General features: G+C 40.7%; 1 protein-coding gene across 1 annotated transcript in view; it reads left to right on the top strand.

Annotated features, from left to right (window-relative positions):
* PROX1 (prospero homeobox 1) overlaps nt 1-20671 on the top strand; it is a 49549-nt gene extending 28878 nt beyond the window's left edge. Inside the window, 1 exon segment of the mRNA XM_030946157.1 lies at nt 14900-20671. Coding sequence (XP_030802017.1) covers nt 14900-15085 — 186 coding nt within the window. The 3' untranslated portion in view covers nt 15086-20671.
* The last annotated feature ends 2425 nt before the right edge of the window (nt 20672-23096 follow it).

The raw sequence follows: 23096 nt of genomic DNA, 5'->3' as shown, positions 1-23096 counted from the left end.
AGCGTTGTTCTACTTTATCAAATGGATGTTCCCTTTAAAAATTGACAGATTTCTGTAAAAATATATATATACCACAAAATCACAGAGTTGTACAGAGGCAAACACTTGTTTTTATGCAGGAAGAACTGTTGTGAAATGATTTAAGGCTACTCAGAGCTTTTCAGATTACTCCCCACCGCAAATAACATGTTAAGTACTAAATTACCCTAAGCGGTGTTTTATTACTGATCAATAAAATAGTAATCTTGTCTTTTAGCATGGAAAAATATTTTAACTGGGTTTCTTCTGGTTTAGTTCAGGGATAGCTGTAAACCAGAAGGCAAAATCATCACTGCTGCCCCTGAAAAAAAAAAAAACAAACCAAAAAAAACCCAAAAAACAAGGCAAACAAATCGAACCCCATCCTCATTTGTTTCTAGCTTTGCTTTGAGGGAATCCTAGGATTGTTCCAGCTGAATGGTGTAGGGTTTCTGTTCCTGTGTGCATGTAGCGATGGTGTGCTGTAGGGTTTTTGGGGGTATTTGTTTTTTTAGTTTTGCTTCTTTCACAATTATTTACCTGTACTCATCTTTATTGCCCCCTCCTCTTCTCAAACAAAGCAAAAAAAAATTCCCCTTCACCCCCCTGACAAAAAAAAAAAAAAAGGCAAAATAAAAGGAACCCACAGAAACAAAACAAAACTTGGCAAACTCTTCTGACTCCTAGTGCCATTTCATTTAGCATTCAACAAGGAGTACTGGGAATTGAAACGTCAACTGGAGATCGAGAAAAGCACCAATTTATAGTGTGTTAGCCTTGCACAATTCAAGATTTCTTTTGCTGGCTGCACACATTATACCCAACATCTCGCCACTCTCTTGTGGCAGTTGTGAGGAATGGCTATTCCTTCCCGTGTGTGTACTACAGGCCTCTAAAGACCCTTATTTATTCTCTCCCATGTCACCTTGTGTACAGTCTGGTCTGTGACACTGATGGTGATTATGTCATTATTTTGCTCTGGGGGCTTTGGCACATCTGCAGAGCTGATGCACATCTTCTTTGTTACGCTGGCATACGTCCCATATCGCAAATGCTTCATTAGCCTTACTGCCTGCCTCCTTGCCAGACAAGAATACCCAAATCCAAGCTTCTTTTTCCTCTGGTCTTTTGTGTCTGTGATGAGCCTTTATTCATCTTCCTAGTTCTTCCCTGTTTTCTATTTTTCTGTGTAAAACCGATTTCCAGATGTCCGTAGTTCTCCAAAATCCCATCGTGGATGAGGAGTGAGAAGCAAGGTGAATTTTAACCCATGTCATCCCTCACTCGCTTAGTGTCTTATCCCTTAAAAGGTGAAATGCTTTTTCTTTCATTCTGTAGCTAGCAGGAATTCGTTAGGCAATTTTAAAACCTGGTGTTTAAAAAAAAAAGGAAAAGAAAAAAAGAAAATAATCAATCTTACCATTTTATAAATCCTAGTTGTGATAATGGGTAACATGCAAGTTGCACATGTTTTTTCCAGACTTTCTTCATTTCTTTTAGACAACATAGCTAAATTTCTCAGTCAGAACTTTTGGAGGAGCAGCACTGTCTAATGAAGGTGGAGGGTGTTCATGAGACCTGATCAGCTGAAATTTCTTGTATCTGTTTTAATGTGTCACATTAGAAGGTCATAGAACATTTTGTACTGTGAAAATTGAGGAAAATGTTTGATCTTCTGAACTTTATCTAAGCTGTTCTATATAAATGTCATACCAGAGAGATGTGAAATAGTAGGTTAGCTTACTAGCTTTGTAAGATTTTTCCCTGTTTCCCACCCACCCCATGCTTTTTCTTCATGACACAGGACTAAATTCTGGGCTGGATTCTCAATGTCTGGTGTAAATCAGCTCCAACAATCATTGCAGCTAATTAATATATGCCAGCTGAAGAGCTGTCTTTTGTTGTTACTATACAGTCAAGTGTGTGAATATATTTTAAATGCTAATTGGAAAAAAGTTTCATTTAATTTTTTAAACTACACATTAAATGCAGCGCTGAATTTAGAGTCACAGAGCCATCATGTTCATGGATGTGAGGTGGAGGGTGGGTGTTGTTTTTATTTTTGTGAGACACGCTTGCCAAAAGAGGAGATCCCAGCCAATGCTGTCTCACAGTGCAGGGTCAGGGCTGTGTGACTGACTTTAACAGAAGCCTTACAGATAGGATTGCCCATCCTATAGGACTTTGAATAGGTCACCTTCACGCAGGACACTGTTTCCTTGATACATTCAATGTGTTTTAAAATGGACGAGCGTCAGGCTCTCATGATGTCAATTAGCAAACTGTCAAAATACTTCAGAAACCGTGGGAGAAGTTTAGCAGCGCTGTGACCCGTGCTGGTTTCTGGGCCAGCTTTCTGGGGTCCTGCCCTTTCTCAGAGCAGATATCCCTGGCCTGAGAGAGCAGTGGCAGCCCAGGTCTGCTTGCAGGCAGGCCTTGCAGCATTGGGGATGCTGTTTTCAAACATCCCTAAATCTGTAAGGGCAAATACTGAGGTTGTGAGGAAGTGGCAGCAGGATATTGCACAAATCCGTGAGGACTCAGTGTCCTTCACCTGCATGAAACAAAGCAAACCTGAGAGCAGGAGGAGATGTAGTTTGTAGCAGTGGTAACATTAACAGCACAGAAGTGAAGAAAAACCATTCAGTCCAAGTGGGAGACAGTCTTTGGAGCACTGGATTGCTTACTTACACGTAGCCCATCACCTGCAGCACTAGAGGGTGGCTGAATTTTGTGCAGAGAGTGTCTTCCTGATAGGTAAGTGTGGGTGGGCGAGATAGAAGGACAGCCAGAAGGGCTGGCCAAAGGTAATCAGTTTTGGAGATGATTTCTCCCTTTAGATCTGGAAGGGGCAAGGTTCAGCTTTCTTATCTGCAGAGGGGGAAGGTACATGGGCGGGCTCCGACTCGTTTTGTGTGCCCTCTGTGGGGGGGCTGTTTCAAGGCTCTGGTGGAAATGTGCTGTCAGAAGAAGCTCTGTCCAGGTGGTGGTCCAGAGTGCTCAAAGAGGTGGCCTTGAACTTGTTTCTCTAGTTAGTGGAGCGGCTTTGTAGAGAGCAGCAAACCAGGGTGGCATGATCTCTGTTGCTAAGCAGACTGACTGCTGCGATTGGGACTTAGGCAGAACTGTGGCATAGATGTATAAATGCATTTAAAGCAGTAGTCTGCAACTTCAGAAAGTTTTTAGAGGAGAGAGGGGAAAATAAACACTGCAAATGAAAGGTCTTTAAGTGCCAAATATCAATGTTCAGCGGGGTGGAGGGAGCAGGGGCTGGAGCAGCTTATCTCCTACAATTGCAGAGAGAGCTGGCTCCATCAGATGAGGCCCAGCCTCGAGGTTATCTAATCCACTGCTGTCTGGAGTCGCACCACTTCCTTCCGCAAGGGATAAACGGGAGTCAGATGAGAGGCAGCTCAACCCATTAGCATGTAAGACTTTGTCTTCTGGCCTCACAGGATAGTGAGCCTCACTAGTCCCTGGCAGGTCCTGCACTGGAGCTTGTAATGGGGTGTTCATAGCCCAGTTTGGCCAGCTGCATGCCTCAGGATGGCATAGATGGAGCAGTTTATCCCATCATGATGGGCTCTGGATGCTCATAAAAGCATGGTTGCACTGGGAGGAGATTTTTCAGAATTGTTCAGTGGGAGCATAAGCTGGTGGAGACAGCTTTATTTGCAACACCCCTCACCCATAACCATGCACAATTTCCTTCCTCTGCCCTTACCCTCTGCCACTGGAAAGAGGAAAGGAGGTACCCTCTGCCAGAGGGCATGCTTGCCATCTTCATGACACCCCCAAAAGGACCCTGGTGACAGCCTGCTTCCCTGCCAGACTGATTAAACACCACCTGCTTCCCATCCTTCTCCCCTACCTCCCTCCTCACTACCCCGCAGCCCAGCCCATGCAAACTGAGGAGGAAGAGGGCACAGTTGGAGCCTTTCAGGGACAGACACAGAAGACAAAGGTGATTGCAATGCAGAGAGATGGGAAGAGTGTGCAAGAGCAAGCAACACCAGTTATAGATGTTACTGTACTGTCACAACATTTATGTGTACATATATATATATATGTGATGTATTCTCGATGCATAATCATTTTAATTATCACTTCTACTATAGTGTTAGTGGTTCACCTATGGAGCCAGATTCTACTGAACATAAAAAAATTCCTTGCAAAGTACAAGTTCTGTGAGCCACTTTGCCTCTGTATCCATGGTCTGACCAGCAGTTTCTGCACGCCTGGATCTTTCACACATGGAAATAAGCCATGAATGCAGAGGACTTGCTGCTGGTGCAAGACAGAACCTGGTCATCTCGGTCCAGGCTGTGTCTCCTGGTCCTTCTGAGTAACACATTACGTTCATCTGATGTGTCCAGGAGAGTATACAATAACCTCTCTGCTGAGCCAGAATTAGGTGGTCATCCCTGTACTCACTTTTCTGGGCAGGTTTTTTGTGGGCGCCTGTATGTGGTACCTGCCAGAATTTGGCAGCAGGGTACATAATATGCTGCTTGGCATTGCAGGCAGCCTCTTGTAGCAGATTGCATTTCACCACAGTGGACTGAGTTAAAGTTAGACTCTTTTTGTGTGTGAGAATTTTATTTTTTCTTTAGTTTTTGTATGAGACAGCTTCTGGAGTGTGACAGTAACCCCTCCAGTGGTTCTTTCTTACATTTCCCAACACACACTAAATGCCCAGCTAGCACAAGCTGTAGGAGCCTTAGTGATTTTTCCATTCTATGGCACTGCCACTGGCAATGCAGCAAGTTAAGGGCAATCAGAGTTTCCATCAGAAGCCTCTACATCTCATGCAGTTCTAATTCATCAGTAAGGCAAAAGAGGAAATTTAATAATCTTCCCAGTAAAATGCTGTTGATGATTTCTGAGGATGGAGAAGGGGAGAACTGAATTTCAAGGTGCAAAAAGTCTAAACAAATTGGAAATGCTACGTCCTTGTTATTTTGTCTTACCCTGCTCTACTCCCGAGTCCTACCAAGTTTTGTGTTGGAAACGAGCACGTTGAAGCCGTGGTGTTGGCGTGCCAGAGTAGCTCTGTTTCCGTGATGGAGCGGCTCATCCCCTGCACCATGGGCACGGCAGTTCTGGGACAGGGACCCCACAGGGTGCAGTGCTGTGCGTGGGGCAGGACAGGGAGATGGGGAGATGGGTGCCACCAGGCAGCAGCCCAGGAGGCAGCAGGGCTGTGAGCCCCAGTGAGCTGCGGCAGCGCGGTTTGCACTCAGCCGCCAGCGGCGCTCGGCGCTCCAGCCGCGCGGGGAGCCTGCAGAGTACTTCCCAGTCTTTATTTGTGGAAAAGCTTAATTGAAATGCAAGTGATTAAATCTAATGTATCATGCAGTATCCATTTTCACTGCACTACCACTTTCACTTCCCCGATATTATCAGGCATCTCAGCAGCCCCACTGTCAGGTTTTTTCCTTGTAAGAGCCATGCCCATTCTCTCTCCTCTTTGTGAGCTTGGCGGAGGAGATAACAGTAAGCCAGCAGCAGATTACTAGTGCTCCAAACTCTCCTCATGGGATACGGGATCTCAGCTTTATTTTAAACAAACACTTTTAAAATACATCCTTAAATAATTCCCCAGCTTTTTAAAAAGAGTAAAAAAACCAACACTGCAATAGTAAATGAAATAAGCAGCCTCCGTTTTTTTGCCTAGTTTTGCTCTTTTGACCCAGAGTTGGACAAATGGTTTTCCCTTTCCAGTACTAGGGCTGTCCCAAAAGAGTGGCCTTCTCTTTGTGTGGCACAGTGGAAGAACAGACTTTCCTAAACAACCACCCAGTTTCTTGTCCATTTTTTTCTCTTTCCAAAAAAATCTATTTCTTAAGAGATTTGTACAGCAGGAGTTGTGAGAGGAAACTTTAGGCAAAAACTGAAGACTGTGGTGGCACCAGAGAACTGCTGCTGTAGCCCGGGGGATTGGGACACATGTAGAGGTGGGTAAAATGACATCCTGCATTCTAGAATGGTGTTGGTTGGGAGAAGAGTGTGTATACTAGAGCATCCAATAGTTGAGGTATTTTGCCTTTGTGTTTTTAAAATAAAAGCATCCTTTCCAACTATTTCCCTCTCCTCATAAGTGATAATGGAAGAGGCATTAGCCTTTCCATTGCCTGAGCCAACCTGTTTTTTTCTAAGAGGTGTCCAGGATGTTCAGCCAATTGAGTGATCTAATTAGCTGAAAATTGTTAATTTCCTTTACCTTATAAAGCACCTAACACAGAAACTGTTAAATAATGTTAAGTGTCAGACTTAAACTGAGAACATTGGGCCATATGCTGCCGTGGCTTTCGCGCCAAAAAGTGTAGCAACTTACTCCAAAACCTGCCTCCAATTCCTGAGTAGAAGCCAAAGCCTCCTGCTTGATATGCTGCCACACCAACTCGCAGTGCTAAGATGGTCCCACACAGCAGCTTACTGCTCTTGGGGAACAGGGAATGTGTGTGAGGAGAGGGGACAGTCTGGATGGACGTGACAGGAGCCAGGACACCGGTGAGGTGTTGCAGATGCTGCCCTTGCAAGCCTGGGAAACCCGATGGTGGGGCAGTGCTGCTCAGGGCAGCATTATCCTGGAAAAGGCACCAGATCTGTGCCTGCAGCTCCTGGTAGCACAAGTCCTGCTCTGCAGGGGGCCAGGAGGATAGGTGAGCTGCCTGGAAGCTCCTTATTAAAGCAAGATGGTCCCTGGGTTGGTGGAGTGCACTCAAGGGAGGGGTTGGTCTGAGTGTCTCCAGCCTCTCTGAGCCCTGAGAGAAGTGGCTCCAGAGATAGTGTCATGTCTTACTGCTAGGGAGAGATGCAAAAGGGTTTGTCCTTGATAAGTTTCCTACAGGACATAGACTGTGGATACGGGAATGTGCATTTAGATGCCAACTTTCCCCCAAAGCCCACAGGCTTAAACTTTCTCCTGTGAGAAGAGGCTCAGGCCTATGTACAGGTGACACAAGTAGAGTTTCTTAATCATCTCCTTTAAGGTTTCTTTCTGCCCCCAAAGCTCACCTTACACTGACTTTGGGAGTGAGGGGTGCCTGTGCCAATCTGGTCTGTGCTTTGTATGAGGTTTTCTTGGCAGAAGTATTTCTCCTGAATCCCTTCTGCTGTCGATATACCTGTGTTGGTGTGGATAGCACACACTAAAGCTGTTGAATCTGGAGCTACCCATGGTGAAACTGCTTCCCCAATAGTGGACTCATCATCCTGGAGAGGTTATCCAGCACCTAATAGGTGCTGTTTATACTTGGGTTCCCTACAGAGTTCTTCTGTATAGCCACTGTCTAGGTCATCCAGCAAGAAGAGTGATCTGGCCTTGCCCCTCTCATCCCCTCCAGCCTGTTTACTCCCATCACCACGACCTTGTGCTCTGCAACGTGAGCAGCCTTCACCAGCCGAAGACCTCTGATCCTAAGTCCATGAGAGATTTTGGCCTTTCTATTTGGCAAGATGACTTGTTGCCCACCAGGTCAACATGAACAAGACTTTTAAAATCCATAGGGTCCTGCAATTGGAAAAGTTGGAAAAAACATTCTAGAGCTGTCTAGTCTGCATTTCTTTATTTCTGCTCATAGTTAAAAACCATCCAAACTCACACGTACCAAGAATTCTACTTTATATAAAATTTGAAAGTAAAATCAATCCTGGTCCAATCTTATCATTTTTAAAGTATGTTTATCCAGCTTTGTAGTAGAAACAAGCAGACTGTTTGAAGGCCACATAGTTTTCAAACCTTGGTTGCAACACGTTACCCCGTTTTGAAACCTTCTTTATCTAGCCGAGAAAACTAAAATCTGTTTGACAAAGTAGCACTCCAGCCAGTTTATCTTGCAATATGGCTTTAGCCCACAGAGCCTATTGATTTCCTTAAATTAATGTTTACAGAATGCTACTGAATTTCACTCAACGGGACATTGTTCTTTTGAAGCTTTGTAAAATATGATACAGAGTGTTACTGCCATTTGTTCCTTTGCTAAGACTGATGAAACATTTATTTTTTTAAAGCGCAGCCTTGAACTATAGCTGTTTCCTACAAGTGTGTTTACTCTTGGAACATTAGTAATACAACACACTATCAGACTTCAGCACAATACCACAGGCAAAGTCTGTAGGTACGCTCTGGCCAGCCTGATGGTAGAAATGGAGCTGAAATTTTTTGCACAGATTAGACACCGTATGAGAAAAGGTTCCGAGCTTAGCCCAGCTGTCCCTGTCTGAAGGATCTTCAGATTTGTGTGCTACAGCCAAGCAGTTGTCTGACGCTGTTACAATATTAGAATGATTGCGTTGGTCTTGGTACTTCTAAACATGGGACCCCGGACTGAAAATTGCCCTGTGATCCTTTCCCTCTGTCCCCCAAAGGAGCTGAATGGCTTTATGGTCGCCTTGCTCCTGGGTTGGAGGCTTCTGATCCAGTCTCTGAGGATTGCTTTCAAATATCCTCCAAGAACATTTGCATTACTTATGTCCACCCAAAACCTGGTAGTTTTCTAAGATGAGGTTGCAGTTACGTGCTGCAGAAATTTTACAAGAAATCACAGCCTCCAATGGCTTAGCAGTTTTGCTGCTGCTTTCTGCACACATCATTCAAAAAAATCTTCACTTTTTGCTTATGGGCCTAAACTGGGCACCCTTACATGTGTAAGGGTACATATTTTATCCCACAGTGAACTACTCACTTGGAATATGAGTATAATAATGAGGATAATCCGTCCCCCAGCCCAGCACAGCCAGAGGTGGACAATCCACAGGCAAGATAAACTCTCTGTTGGAACCAGTGGAGTGGTGAAAATTTACGCTGCTGAGAAGCTGACCCTTGGTAGCCTCCCACATGTGCTCAAGGAGAGGGCCTTAAACTCCCCAGTTATTGCATGCAATATTAATGTGTCAGCTGGCAAGAGAGAAAAATAGAAGTCATTTGAGCACCTAAGATGTGGGCATCTTGCTTTGTAAGACTGTGTCTAGGAGCAAATGACTTTTCTTTCTATCATGGGGGTTCTGTGTAACCAAGTCCCAACTCCCTGCCGCAGGGAAAGGAAAGCCAGCTCTGACTTCTTGCCTCTTTATCTAGTAATCTCTGTGTAGCCTTCCTAAAGCATCTGAGTTTATCCATTTAAGTCCACTCTGTCTGCAGTACAAGCCCCCAGCTTGTGCTACTGCTGTCAGGAGATATGTCTCTCCTTGATCAATATTTACTTAACAAACAGCAGGGATAGGAGAGTTTGTTTAGAGGAATCATGTGTGCACAAGGGTGAATGAATGCTCGGTAAAGTACTTCACCTGTTTGTCTCCTTTCCTAGGGTATCTTTTCTGCTCCAGACCTCATGCTGAGCTTTGCTACCATTGCCCCTGTGAACATGCTCAAAGCCACCCTGCCTTAGGACAGTTTAGCAATCAGCCGCAGAAAATGAACTTCTGAGTAAATATTTTATTCCCTGTTCTGGGAAAGTTGGAGGGAGAAGTTTGGGAACTTTGTAAAATTATTTGTATACTCAAAAAAATACTTGATGCTCAAGTAAAAATAAACTAGCTTCCCAGGCTCTTGCACTTAGTCAAGAAAATATTTCAAAGATGTTTTAAGTATTTTGTTGGGACAAAATATTTCAAAAAATCTGAAGTCTTCTAAAGAAAAAAATTAATGTGCAGGTAAAATTGCAAGGAAAGAAGTACGTTTAGTATTTTTAAATAATAACTTTAGCAAGGTCTGTTATTCATTTATCCAGCTAAAACAGTTGTTTCTGATGCCTGAGGTCATTGCATGCAATTAGCTTTGAGGCATCTGAGTCTAGTTTGAGGGGGGGTGTATTTTATTTTGTGAATCAGAGTTGTAAAAGCCATCTGAAATATTCATGCAGAATTGTCTGAGAAGCAGTTTCTGTTTTATTTACTGCACAGTAGAACAGCCACAGTGGATTAGCTCTACAATACCCGTAACAAAAGCACAACAGCTGATGCATGTGATGTTAGGAGGTGACAAAACAGTTAAAGTATGCTGCTGGCTACAGGCAAGCAGTCAGCAGATGCAGACAAAAGGGTTTGTGACAAGAATAACTCTCTCTCCAAGGCGAGCAGTCAAGAGTATCCAAAATACCAATACCCTTTTCTCCTTGACATTGTCTTCTTACAGTCAGCATTTTATTGCCCTTTTATAGTAAAAAAACAAAACACAATTCTCTGGAATATCGGTTTTAACTTGACTTTCACAATTCTGTGATCTTTACATCTGTATTGCTTTTCCTATCATCTAGATTTACCACTTGAGCAAGAATTTTTGAAAGTTTAAAAGATTAACTGTAGAGAAGCCCACCCTTAATAGGATTAACGACATGAAATACACATATAAATCTTAGAGCAGACTGGTGATTTGTTCTGTCATTTGGTTTTGGTTGTTTCCCCCTTTTCTATTAAGAGAGAATTTAAGCATCTTATTTTGCTAATGAAGAAATAATGCTTGGGGAGAAATTAGAGGCTTGCTCGACAATGGGAGAGATTTAAGTGCTGGAAAAGAACTGTGAATGAGCTGATGTTTATTTCAGAAGTGTGAAAAATCAGCTTATATATCTCCAGGAAAAAAAAAAAGAGAGAGAGAGAGGGAGAGACTGTCTTCTTTCTAACCTTTGTAATTCCCCTTCTATTCTCTGTGACATTCATTCAGCTGCCAAGCATGTTTGGCAAGGCTTGAGCCAGCGAGCGCACTTCCAGTGACCGCTAACCTTGGTATGTCCTGACACTTATGATGAGTATCTGCAGGACACAGAAGGCAGGCAGGCTGCTATGTCAGGCTTTTATTATGTACTGCAGAGGCTGGGGACAGTCAGTTTAATAAAACAAATCATCCTTGAAGGTAAAGCAACTGGGAAGAGGAGGAGGGCTCGGGAAGGGGAGGAGATGAGAGGAACAGGAGGAAAGGGAGAAAAAGTCTTTGCTGCACAACTAAAAAAAAAAAAAAAAGAATTAACTAATAAAAGATAGAAGATACAAGACAACCTAATTATAAGAAAAACAGTGCAGGGTCACTGATTGGCCACCAATTTAAGACACACAGCAACTTTTAGTGTGCCCTCCTTCACAAAGATGATTTTTAAGGTCCGTCGGAAAGATAAGCCTAATTCTCTATTGGCTTAAAATCAGAGTTGCTTCACTGATTTTCCTGAGGCAGCACTGACTTAGACCTGCTGAGGAACTGCCCTCACCTTCTCAGTTCCCAGTTCCTTTTGGGTAACACTTCCCTTGAAAAGAAATTCAACAAGTATTTATAAAGCTTTCTTCAACTGTGTGTGCTTCTGTGTGAAAGAAGAGTTAAGTCTGACTTGACTGCAACTTTTGAGCCATTGGAACTATACTTTTGCTCCCATAGAAATAGTATGTGTAGAGTATTTTTAACAAGGCACTCCCCCACAGTGCTAAGCCAAATGGTTCGGCATGATAGTTGCACATGCAAACCCAAGAGTGAAATAGTTCAGGTTTGTTGTTCACGCCAAGGAAAATGCCAGTAGTTAAAACAGTACAAATAGACAAGAGCAGATGAGAGCTTTAATTCCCTCCCAGTTTTCATAGACAAAGGGGACGTGTTAACATGGCTAAGGCTTAAGAAGGGGCACCATGGAGGTTGTTGGACTGCGTTAGAAAGTACAGGACTGATGTGTACCCGGTGTAAATTAGTGTAACTGCACTGAGGCTGGCAGAGCCCTGCTGATTTACACTGGCCCAAAGTCTGGCCTGTGACTTTTTCCCTTGGCAGTGAAGTTATATTGACAAAGCATGCAGCAACGTGTGATTTCTTTGTAAATTGGACTGCTGTGGAGGCTTCAGCCCGAGAACCACCTAGACTCCCCCGACGAGACCTCATTGTCTTTCCTCCTGGTGAATGCACAGTGTGATTCTTTGATTGACTGCTGCCACCTGATGCTAAGAAAATGCCCTGGGTTCATACTAGGGATTGTTGGTTCTATTAAAAGCAATGTAGATAGAGTTTATTTGTCACTGAAGCATTTTATGCAGATGTTCCTACTTCAGAGATGTTCAGTCAGTTAGGTGTAAAGATGCGCTGAATAGGTCGCCATCACTTAGGGTCAGGGAAATGCCACCCCAGACACATAATTAACATGGCTGACTGATTAATTGCCCACTGAAAAATATAACTACCCATGCATTTAAATATTTATTTTCAGGCTCTGGACTTCACTAGTATTCTCTTATCTAAAAAAAACCCAAACAATAAAAATGACTGTAGATACTCTTTCTAGAAAGGAAAAGTGTTGGCTGACTTACCATCCTCTGGGATTAATCACAATGCAATTCATATTACAACATGCAAAATAATGTGTGTAATCCAGTCTGACATGAAAAATTGCTAATAACATCCCAAAAGGAAAGATCTATGAATGGTTCTAATGCCTTAGGAGTAGGGGAGATCTTTAAGGAACTCAGCATTACAAGGTGAAGCCTCCAGAGGAAGAAAAAGCTGAAAAGCTGGGTCTGTTCAAAGCCCCCACAGGGTTTTGTTCATTATTGGGTTTGTTCACTGTTATGTTTGTGGGCTGCTCTCCGCAGCCTGTTGTACCTGGTTCAAAAAGGCCTGGTGTGACTCAGATACAGTAAAGTTGGACCTGAAAAATAGCTCCCAGTCTTAAAAAAAGCCTGTGTGTTACTACAGTGGTGGAAAGCCCGCAAGCTACAGGTTCAGGGGTTTCACACTGCCTACTCCATGGAAAAGCAGCATCCTCTACCTGGAAAACTTTCAAATGTGCAGGTAGAAATTGAATGGCAAAGGCCCAACTTAAAACCCAGGTTGTCACTTCCATGCTTAAAGTTGTCCTGGGTGTAACCATGAGGTAAGAAGCAGAGGTGGGACTTCATGCTTCTCATGTAGGTGCTTGTAATTGCCTGTTTCTCATCTCCAGCAGCTTGGGAGGGAATAAAGACATCTAGTGTTGATCCTCTGGAGTGGACACCAAAATCAAAGGGTTTTGCTCTCATGGACTAATATCAGTGCCTACTCCATAAATTTGGTTATCTACTCCTCTTCCTGGTTTCTAATATCTTGTAGTCAGAAACTCCTTCCCCTTGATTAGTGCCCAGCAATATCAAGGGTGATGAACAGTGTGCGAGCATTGAACTGCATGAACAGAAAATCATGTCAATTTTTTATAGCAATGAAAGAATGAGAAAAGCATGGTATTTTCTGTAGACATGTTACCAAATGCCTAAACAGCTGAGTGGTTATGGGGAGTTCTAAGTAATTTCTTTGACCTGGAGTAAGTGAAATATAATAGTTAATTTCTTCTCTCTTATTTATTGCTGGAATAGACCATCTGTAAAGATGTGTCTTTCTGTGCACCCTGTTGAATGAAAAATTTCCACAGATGCTTTTGGGAGCAAAAAAACCCCAAAAACATGTGGGGGCTGGATTGCACTCTCAGAGGTACACAGAGGACTTCTCTGGGGCTTCTGGAAGCAGAGTTTGTCAGCTGGTGTCAGGGGGAGCTGATCTCATGCTTGTTTGATGGCAGAACGTGGCTATCAAACTGCTGGTGTCTCCCAAACAATGACAGGTGAGCAAAGGCTCCAGAGCTCTGTTCTATCAGATTGATCACACACATTTCCAGACAAGTGCTTTGGAAGTGGCTTCTAAAGGGACAGGAAGAAAAGCCTGAAGTAGAGAATAAGGGGCTGGCCTTGATCTGGCAGTGTGACATGAATTCAGTAAATCAGTGAGAGCTGCCCAAGTATCTGTTTGCCACGGGAATGGTTCAAGTGGCTCCTAGTGCAGGTCGGAGAACTCCTCTTGCCGGAGGGGACAAAGAATAGCAGTGAGGGAATACTTGCTATTATAAGCATACTGGCTACTGGCTGGCCATGTATTAGCAGTTCTAGAGCTGTGAAGCCATATTTCCTTGATAAAAGTGGAAAATAATACCTTTATGGAGACTACCTCAACCTTGCAACTGCCCTGGAGTTCATTAGAGCAATTGCTTTTGAATCATTTAAGGCAAAGGGTGAGAAGGTGGTGCTGGTGCCTGGGACAACTACTTAGAATGAATTACTAAAGTTTGGAGATGTGGTTTTTTTAACATTTACCCATTGTTCAGGGGCTTCTGAGAGTGGTACGTTCCTTCTAGCTGGGTATTTGACTCACCCGTGAAGTGACAGTGACATTTAGAAACAAATGAGTTTAAAGCATCCCAGCTCAGAAGCCCCTTGGAGCACAAGGCACCCGTTAAAGAGGTTAGGTTGGTATTTGTGTGCTCCTGAAAAAGGAGGAAAAACCACAGTGTCTCCTGAGAAAGCAGTTTTATGGGGTTCTTGTGCATAGCAGCCACAGAAGCAAGCCACTAGCTGAAGGCTTTCCTGCTTGATTGGTTTTAAGCTACAAAGGACATTCAGAGATACCCCATCTTTGACTGCTTTCAGCACTGGTTGTGACCAAAGTCAGGCACAAAGGTACAAAGGGCTTCCTGTACATGCATAACTTTCATATTAGTTCTCACATGGAGAGGGGAACGTGGCCATAAATGCATAGGTAAAATATCAAGCAGAGATTTTTTCCTTAAAGACAATTGTGCTTGTTTCCCCTCCTGCTAATTATATCCTATAAATCCCCTACTCTCCCAACTCAGACAGTAACATTTTGTTACCTACATTCTGTCAGTGGACTTTACAAAGATCTCTAACACATGTTATAAAAGTTATTGCTATAGTACTATATATAACAGCTTTGCATAAGAGAATAGAGGGCTGCCACATTTAGAAAATGCAGGTGCTATGTAAGCCCCTTTCTGAAAGAAAGAACTTAGCTCAGTTTCCTTTGAAGAACCAGAGACTTGAAATTGAAAACTGTATTAATGCCATTGTCTCCTTGTATCAGCAGGTTCCAGAGAGATTCCTGGAAGTGGCTCAGATCACGTTACGGGAGTTTTTCAATGCCATTATCGCAGGCAAAGATGTTGATCCTTCCTGGAAGAAGGCCATATACAAGGTCATCTGTAAGCTGGACAGTGAGGTCCCTGAGATTTTCAAATCCCCAAACTGCCTACAAGAGCTTCTTCATGAGTAGAGAGTTCAGCAGCTATTTATGAATGTATGAAAGTAGCAGTCCCCTTCTGATGCCCAAGTCATGTGTGTCTCTATTTTAATTTCATATATATGTGTATGGCATACATATATATATGTATATGAAGTTAGACTGATCCCTCCTGGATATAAGTTTTCGTTCAGTTCCAAGGGGATGGTTATTTTACTTCAGCCTTTGGTTTACTTTTGCCCGAGACCCTTAACATTTGAAGAATCAACGGGGTTAATTTTCAGGGAGAAGAGTTTGGAAGCGTGTAAAAGCCTGTCTTAGCAAGTTAGGGCATTATGTTTAAAAATGCTTTGTCAGATTTATTGCTTGCTGCAAAGTGGCATTTTGTCTTGGTGAGACTAATGTCATGGCACAATACTACAGACAATGAAGTTTATATTATGTTTATACTGCTAAAGGTCTGAACTCTGTGGAGCCATTTCATAAGCTTCGAGCTTTTTTATTTGTATTTATATACTTTTTAATCAATAACTAGATTTTGTTTCATACTTCAGAAAAATACATCTGTTTTAGGTACTCACTCCAAGAAGTGACACCCAGAAAAGCAAACCCTATGCTTCACGTGTTCCTTACAGAAATGACAGATACCCTGCGCCAGTAACCAGCATGCCAGGTTCTTGTTTCTCTAAATTGCAGCAAGGGATGTTTGCACAAATCAGATACTGTTCTTGCAGGGTTCGGCCAGTAATTCATGCACAATGTTGTATCAACCACACTAATTCTGGACTACGGTCAGCTTACTAAAGCGGAAGCATTTCACTCTCCATAGAGTAAAAATGAAACCTTCAGCATCGTATATTGCCATGTCTTAGTCTTACTTTAAGTGGCATTAGTCCCTAAATTTATTATTTTCTTAGTCCATTCTGCCCCCCAAGATTCCCTTTCCAGCATACAAAGTGTCCTGTCCATATTTGACATCTGCCCTGAAAAGCACTTTTTGAACGATCTTAGATACAGTGGAAGAGTCTTCACCTCACAATGCTGAAGAAAAAAAAAAGGCTTATTTGTAGCTATAAAATATAATTAGTGTTTTCCTAATCAGAAGAATAAAAATTTCATTTTCATAAAATTCTAATTGAGCATTATACAAAAATCACAGTGTCCTCCTGGCTATGCAGGGTTCAGATAGCCAAATTCAATTTTTAAAATTACAGTAAGTCCAGCTTTAAAAAAAAAAAATAAAGAAAAAAATCTATTTGAGCAATGTGGCTGCACTTCTCTTCTGAAGCTGGAGCTAGTGGTGACCAAAACCTGAGCTACAGTGTAAAGTCCCTGATGGATCTGGGTTTGCCTGAATGCTACACCACGATATGACAGAAAGAAAGAAAGAAAGAACGAACGAAAGAAAGCTAGCTGCTAGTTCTCATGGTCTCTTCAGTGGCTCTCCTTTTCTCATGTTTTCAGAAAGAAATCATCTCCAGAAGTCTGGGGGAAGGTTGAATATGCTATGGCACACTGTATTTGTCATTTTCTTTGTCGTCTTTTGTACGGATGCAGTAAGAATTTATTGTTATCATCAACAGTATTTTCCCCTACATAATTCAATCTAAATCTAGAGGAAGTTCCTAATTAGTCCTGAATTATATTTATGCCATTGAGGATATTGGTATCTTCTTTATTTTAAAATTACATTTTGACTTTGGAGAGTGAAAGTTTACCCATGTGACTAAAGAGCTGACCTGATCATTGCAATTTCACTTCATTTACAAATACTGCTGATAGACAGAAATGTATGAAAGCAATTATTGTTAGCAGAAAGCCTTAAAAACCTGCTGACTTCAAATTAAACAGCACAATCCTCCGATTCCCTGTCATTCTTTTCAAGCACTGGCAGTATCTGTGGAGTATAGGCAATGCAGACAATAGCATGGGATGAAGTGCCAACATTTTCACTATGCATTAAAAGCAAAACAAATCTTGATCTTAGACTCCCTGAGAGTACCTAATACTGTACGTATCCTTACAGTAGACAGGATTTTTTTTCTTTCTTTTATTTTCTTACATTTTATTTCATTTTATTTTGTTTTCTTTATTTCATTTTTCCTTTTTGTTTTTCTCTGTGTGTGCATGATTTGGTAAACATTACACTTCATAAAGATGTAACTCCAATGAATTCTGAGTAAGAAAGGATGAAAATTGTGTTCATGCACTTTTTTTGATTTATGGGAAGAAGTGGCATAAAATGCTCAAGTTTTAATACACTAAGTTCATCATTGGCATACCATCAGATGCAAAATATTACTTTGCATTGTCACCTTGGACATAAGAAAGCAAAGCCATACTTTATTCATACTATGTGGACATACTACTAGCTACCATCTCAACCTGTGATTTTACCGTTGCTTTATATTATTATTATTATTATTATGATTATTCTATTCTTCTATTATTATTATTATTATTATTGATATTAATATTATTATTATTTGGCTGCAATGGGATTCACATAATCTAAATAAGTGAAATTGTGTACTCAACACTTGATGTTGTTGCATTTATTTATTTATTTATGGGTAGTATAATCTCAATAGTAAATGAGGCATAGGAATTAGGAATATAAATTTCATCTTAAAGGCAAAATAAAAACCTCCTTGGTCTGAAAAAGGAATAAATGATAATTTCATCACTTCAGTTATGTGATTTTTCTGCATTTTATAGCCATATTGCCTTTGTGCCTCCCAATTCACCTAAAATTACAAATACATGGCATAGCTTGTACTAAATTCTAAGTAGAATCCAATCCAGTTTCTTTTAAATTATCTTAATATTATTTCACTAAAAATGGCTAAAAGGCAGGAGGCTACTTTTATTGTAATGAAGGTTTACATAGGAAAAGAATTTCAAAATCCATGTAGAAACTCCATTTTGCCATTCATTTACTGCTAATTCAGATTTATTTCTGCATATAAACTTGAGGTTATAGTCTGTGCCTAGACCTTAAATGCACCAGCGGAAGGATAAAAAAATCCTTCAAAATACCAGTTTTTCCCCCACAAGTACAATTGTTCTTGTGCCTTCTGTGGCTTACAATTTTCATCTTTTAAACTTTATTTTTCAATTACTACAGCTGCAATAAACACTGACTTTTTTTTTCCGGCTGTTTGACATAATGTTGATAGCTATGCATATTTTGTGTCTTTTTAAAAATTAAAAAAATAAAAAAAAAACAAAGCAGGAGAATACGTTTTTGAAGAAGAGAATTTTTAGAACAGTTTGATAACGCAAATTATTTTTTCTCAATTGTTTGAGCAGCATTCGAGTTTTGAAAATTCTTGTAGAAGCCAATTTTTTGTAACTGTGGTGCAAATCTTGTGTTTTCTTAGCCTGATGAAAAGTAGTATAGAAGCAATATTTCATACGTGACATATGTGCATATACAGATACGTATGTGGTCACACACACAGGACAACATGTGTGGGCATATGTATGTATATTTACACGAAAACACACACACACACGAGAGGCGTATGAAGTGAAAAGCTTACCTTTTTCCTATCTAGATTAAGAACCTATTTTAGACATTTGTTATGTTTTGTGAAAAGAATGTTCTATTTGAAACTACAAAACATTTAATTCTTACTGTATCTCTGGTTGTTTAATGGGAACGTTTCACATTTAATGGTAAACATGTGGAAGATGTTAGAATGTAGTAATTATTTAAGGAAGTGTTCACCCATGTATTCCTGAGGTTTGCTTTGTGCCTCTGAGTATTATTTAATTAAAGTGTTTTAAGTTTGCAGAATCTTTGTTACTGTACCAGGTATGTGGGTGAACATTGAAAATCGAGGGGAACTTTTATAAAGCAATGTAAATATTCAACCTTACGGCTGTTCTTGCATAAAGACATAAGATTTTAATAACTACATTCTGAAAACATCTGTTGAATTTATAAGAAACACTACAGTAACTGTGTAGATAGTTGAAAGCATTCTTGAAAATCCAGCTCTCTACTTTTAAAAGTTAAGTCTCTTTCATCAGATGTCAAGGGAATGGGTAATACAGTTTCTGTAAAATTGCAGAATTTTTTTCTATGTATATGAAGTCAGTTAATAGAAAAAATTTTTTTTTCCACAGGTTAATATTAATTAAGAAATAAAGGTGAAGATTTTGTGGCTTTAAAGATAGGATTTTCACCAGCAGCATTGAAAGATTATACATATATATATATACAGAAAGATATATATATATATATTAAAAATGGAAAGTGGTTTACAAAACCCCCAAAGTGAGCACTGTACATGAGAAGTGAAAGCAAAAACTATATTTGCCATGTGTATTATATAGCAATCATTGGTGTTAATAGTGCAAATGTTTCCTTCTGGTACCAACTCTGTGTTTGAAAATTCCAATACGCATTGTTTTCAAAAAGCTCCCCTTAAGGAATGTAACTGGTTTATATGAGTAAGCAGTTACTGTATTGCACTTAAATGTTCTGTTGAAGGAAATGCAATTTTGTTTTCTGTAGAACTGTTGGTTGTAAACCATCTATAAACTGAAGCTAAAATTGCTCATATTTAGAGCTGGGATGAAAACTGGTATTTAACCTTTGTATCTTCTTAGGAATATCCTTTTTAGTGTATGAAAGGTGGTGGCACTATGACTTTATTCAGTTTTTCATCTGAGCCACAGTCACCTCTCTCCCAAAGCAGCCACCTTCCAAATGCACAAATACTGGGATATGTAGAAACAAATCTAGAAGAAACAGTGAGCTTACATTTTTCTCTAAAATCCATACCTTCCGCATTAATTGTACCACTCGAGTGAGACAGCAGACAAACACAATAACCATCTCATTACCATATAACGTGTAAGAGTCAGAAACTAAAAAAGGAGGGGGAAAAAGCCTCTTTAGGTTGGTTTTAATGCTGCCCAGAAGAGTCAAAGGTTAAGGTTTAAACTGATATTGTCCCAGCCATTACTCATATGTATATAGTTACAAAAGTGACAAAACACTGCCTTTATATTATTTAGCAATATGTTGTAAATAGCATTATTAAGCTCTTTTTTTTTGTAATAAAGACCCTTTAATTTGAAGATAGTACAATAACTGAACTGATAAAGTAAATTTTTGATTTTTTTTATTTTATTTTTTAGCTAGAGGCAATTTCAACTGTGGATTTTTTGTTGTCGTCTATTGTTCTGAAGACTTTGCATAATTTATTGGTTTAATTTATCCTAATTTATTTGATGAAGGTGTACAATTTTGTATTACCAAGGATGTACTGTAATATTAATTGATGACAAGATAAAACAATAAGACTCCCCTGTCCGTTTGGAAAAAAAAAGGTGCAGTAGACAATTGATTGAAAAAAAAGTTACAATTCTAGCTTGGCAGCTACTAAATTTAAGATAAACACAGGAAAAATGTTTGGGGGGGGTGGATTTTATTTTGTGTGTTTAAAGCTTTTGTATACTCTCCAGACTTTTACCTTTTTGCTTTGTACCACTTAAAGGATACAGTAGTTCAATTGCCTTGTGTGCCTTCCATCTTCTCTAAACTGAATGTATGTGCAGTATATATGCAAGCTTGTGCAAAATAAAATATAAATTACAAGCTCATTGCCATTGTTTACATTTATTTCCAAAAGTTTATGTTGCCCCACCTCAAGAGGTGAACTCCTGAGCCTCTTGGCTGTGGCCAGGCGGTGCCTAACACTGTACTCCTCTGAAGGTTTTCTTCTCCCCTTAGTTCAAATTATTTATTAATGAAACTACCAGCCCTCTTGCAAAATGGATATAATGATTTATGGCCTCGGTGTCCTACCTCCAGCGCAGTGCCGGTTAAGATAATGAATGTTATTTTGCAATAGTCTATCTGCCAAGGAATAACTCCCTGCAAGAGACCTGTTATGTCTGAGGCATAGACAGCCCTTTAAATTAAATGGAGCCAATGTGAGCTATTTTGTTTATACAGTTTAATCATTTCCTGGGTGTACCTGCCATGCTGGTGTCCTGCAACAGGGGGTTCCTCAAGCTGGGTGAATGCAGGGATGGTGCTTGCTGAGCTGGGTGAATGCAGGGATGGTGGGTGTTGAGCTGTGGTGGTTCACCCTTCATTCACAGTTGTTACTCTTACCAGTCTGGCCTTGTTAATGGTACTGACCAGACATCATCCTCTGTTCTTATTGTTACAATCCATCACTCATGGTCTCTTCTGTTTCCAGCTGAGTATTCACCAGCATTATATAAAACTACTCTGTTCCTACACAATTCCTCAAAATGTATTTGTTCGTGGTTTTTCTTTTGCTCTTTGCTGTGTCTGCTGTTTCATATGTATCTTAAAATTCTGGGGTTGAGTGTACCTTTGATTTACGTGATTGTTTGTGTTTCAGATATGAAAGTTCTCTTTTTGGCTTAGAATTGGTACAGATGGCAGTAGGACTGTAGCTTATTTAGATTGCAAAATCCTGCAAGACTCTTCTGATTTTTGAAGGAGAAGCATGTTAAAAATATATTTTGATCTGAGGTCATTTATTTTCAGTATCTTCCCTGATTCAGCCTCAGGACACCAGAGCTGAGCTGGAGCCTGAATCCAGCTTCAGCTTCATTGTAACAACCAAATAAATACTTCACATCTACAACAGCAGTTAAAACTCCATGTATGTTTATACAACAGGGGTTGCATTTGTTGGGCCACATCAACACAAGGTGTAAAGGAGGTCTGTGGAAGATCATGAAGTTACATCTACATAATTAATAATCATTTAAATGTGAGATCTCCTCCGGTTTTACTGCAAACACTGCCTCTCCTAGTTACATCTATCTACATTACCAAATCAAAATGCTAAAATAATTTTTGTCTTAGTCATCAAGACCTAACTAGATGAGGGAGAGGGAGATCATCCTCAGGTACCCAGATAATGGACCAAAGGATCTGAGCTCTGTGGGTAATTGCCATCTCGCTCTGTGCCTCTATCAGTTTTTCTCTCAAATATACTGGTTCTGTGAAATACAAGACACTATTTGCCATTTTACCCTGCAGTGGAAAGCACACAGATCTCTAAATAAGAAATCCTAGTTATTGGCATCTCAGACTACTGCAGGAGTTCAGAGCTAGACTGGAACTTGGCAAGTAGTCCCTGTCATTGCAGAGGGCCAAATCAACTTTCCCAGGCTTCAAGCACCCTGAAATGATCCAAGTTCTGCAGATCTGGCCATCTGTGCTTGGAAATCCTCAGTTCCCCTAATACCTGGAATTTTTACAATAAGAAAGATACTATGTTCTAGCTTTAAAATTATAAGGAAGACATGAATTATCCCTGAGCAAGGCAAATAATTGAACAATTTTATGTCACTGAGACCATCACTATCAACTGGGGTCTTTTACACATCACATTGCTGAGCAGCTGAACGTGGAAGACTGCATTTTGTCATTTGAGAGCCTGAAAGGGTTAATTGCTCTCATTTTCTTGGTCTGTACCCTTATTTATGCCCAGTCTAGGTTGTGCCAACACAATTTCTATGGAGATGATCCCTTCTGATCCAGTCTTCCCTCTTTGTTAGGAGGGAGAGTGGCAGCATACGACTGACTGCGTTTGGGAAATAATGGCAAATACATCCCTCATCCTTTGCAGTGGATTCCAGTGCTCCCCCAAACTCATCTTAGTGACTTTTAAAATATGGCACTGTGTTTGTTTTAAGAACACAATATGCACAATTAAATCTTTGCTAAATTCTGTTGTTGCATGGGGCTGGAGGGCTCCCAGGGTGAAGGCAGAGCTGCTAGATAAAAAGAGCTGGGGGGTAGGAGGGTTCTTTCCCTGCCTGGTCCAAGTGTTTGGCCCTCTGGGTGCATTGCAAGGCCTGCCTGTTCTCCCAGCTTCTCAGTGGGCAGGGGCATTTGGAGAAGCTGCCTATAAAAGCATGAAAGGTTGGTGGGTGCAGAAAATCCATCAATTGCTACAATGGCCATTTTTGTGTACAGTTTATTAGGACCACAAATATACCTGCACCTCAAAAGATGAAAGAGGTATCTTTAATTTAA

The sequence above is a fragment of the Camarhynchus parvulus genome, chromosome 3 (genome assembly GCF_901933205.1).
Source record: "Camarhynchus parvulus chromosome 3, STF_HiC, whole genome shotgun sequence".
Classification (NCBI taxonomy): Eukaryota; Metazoa; Chordata; class Aves; order Passeriformes; family Thraupidae; genus Camarhynchus; species Camarhynchus parvulus.
Note: the sequence above shows the minus strand (reverse complement) of the source record. Positions and strands in the feature narration are given on the sequence as shown.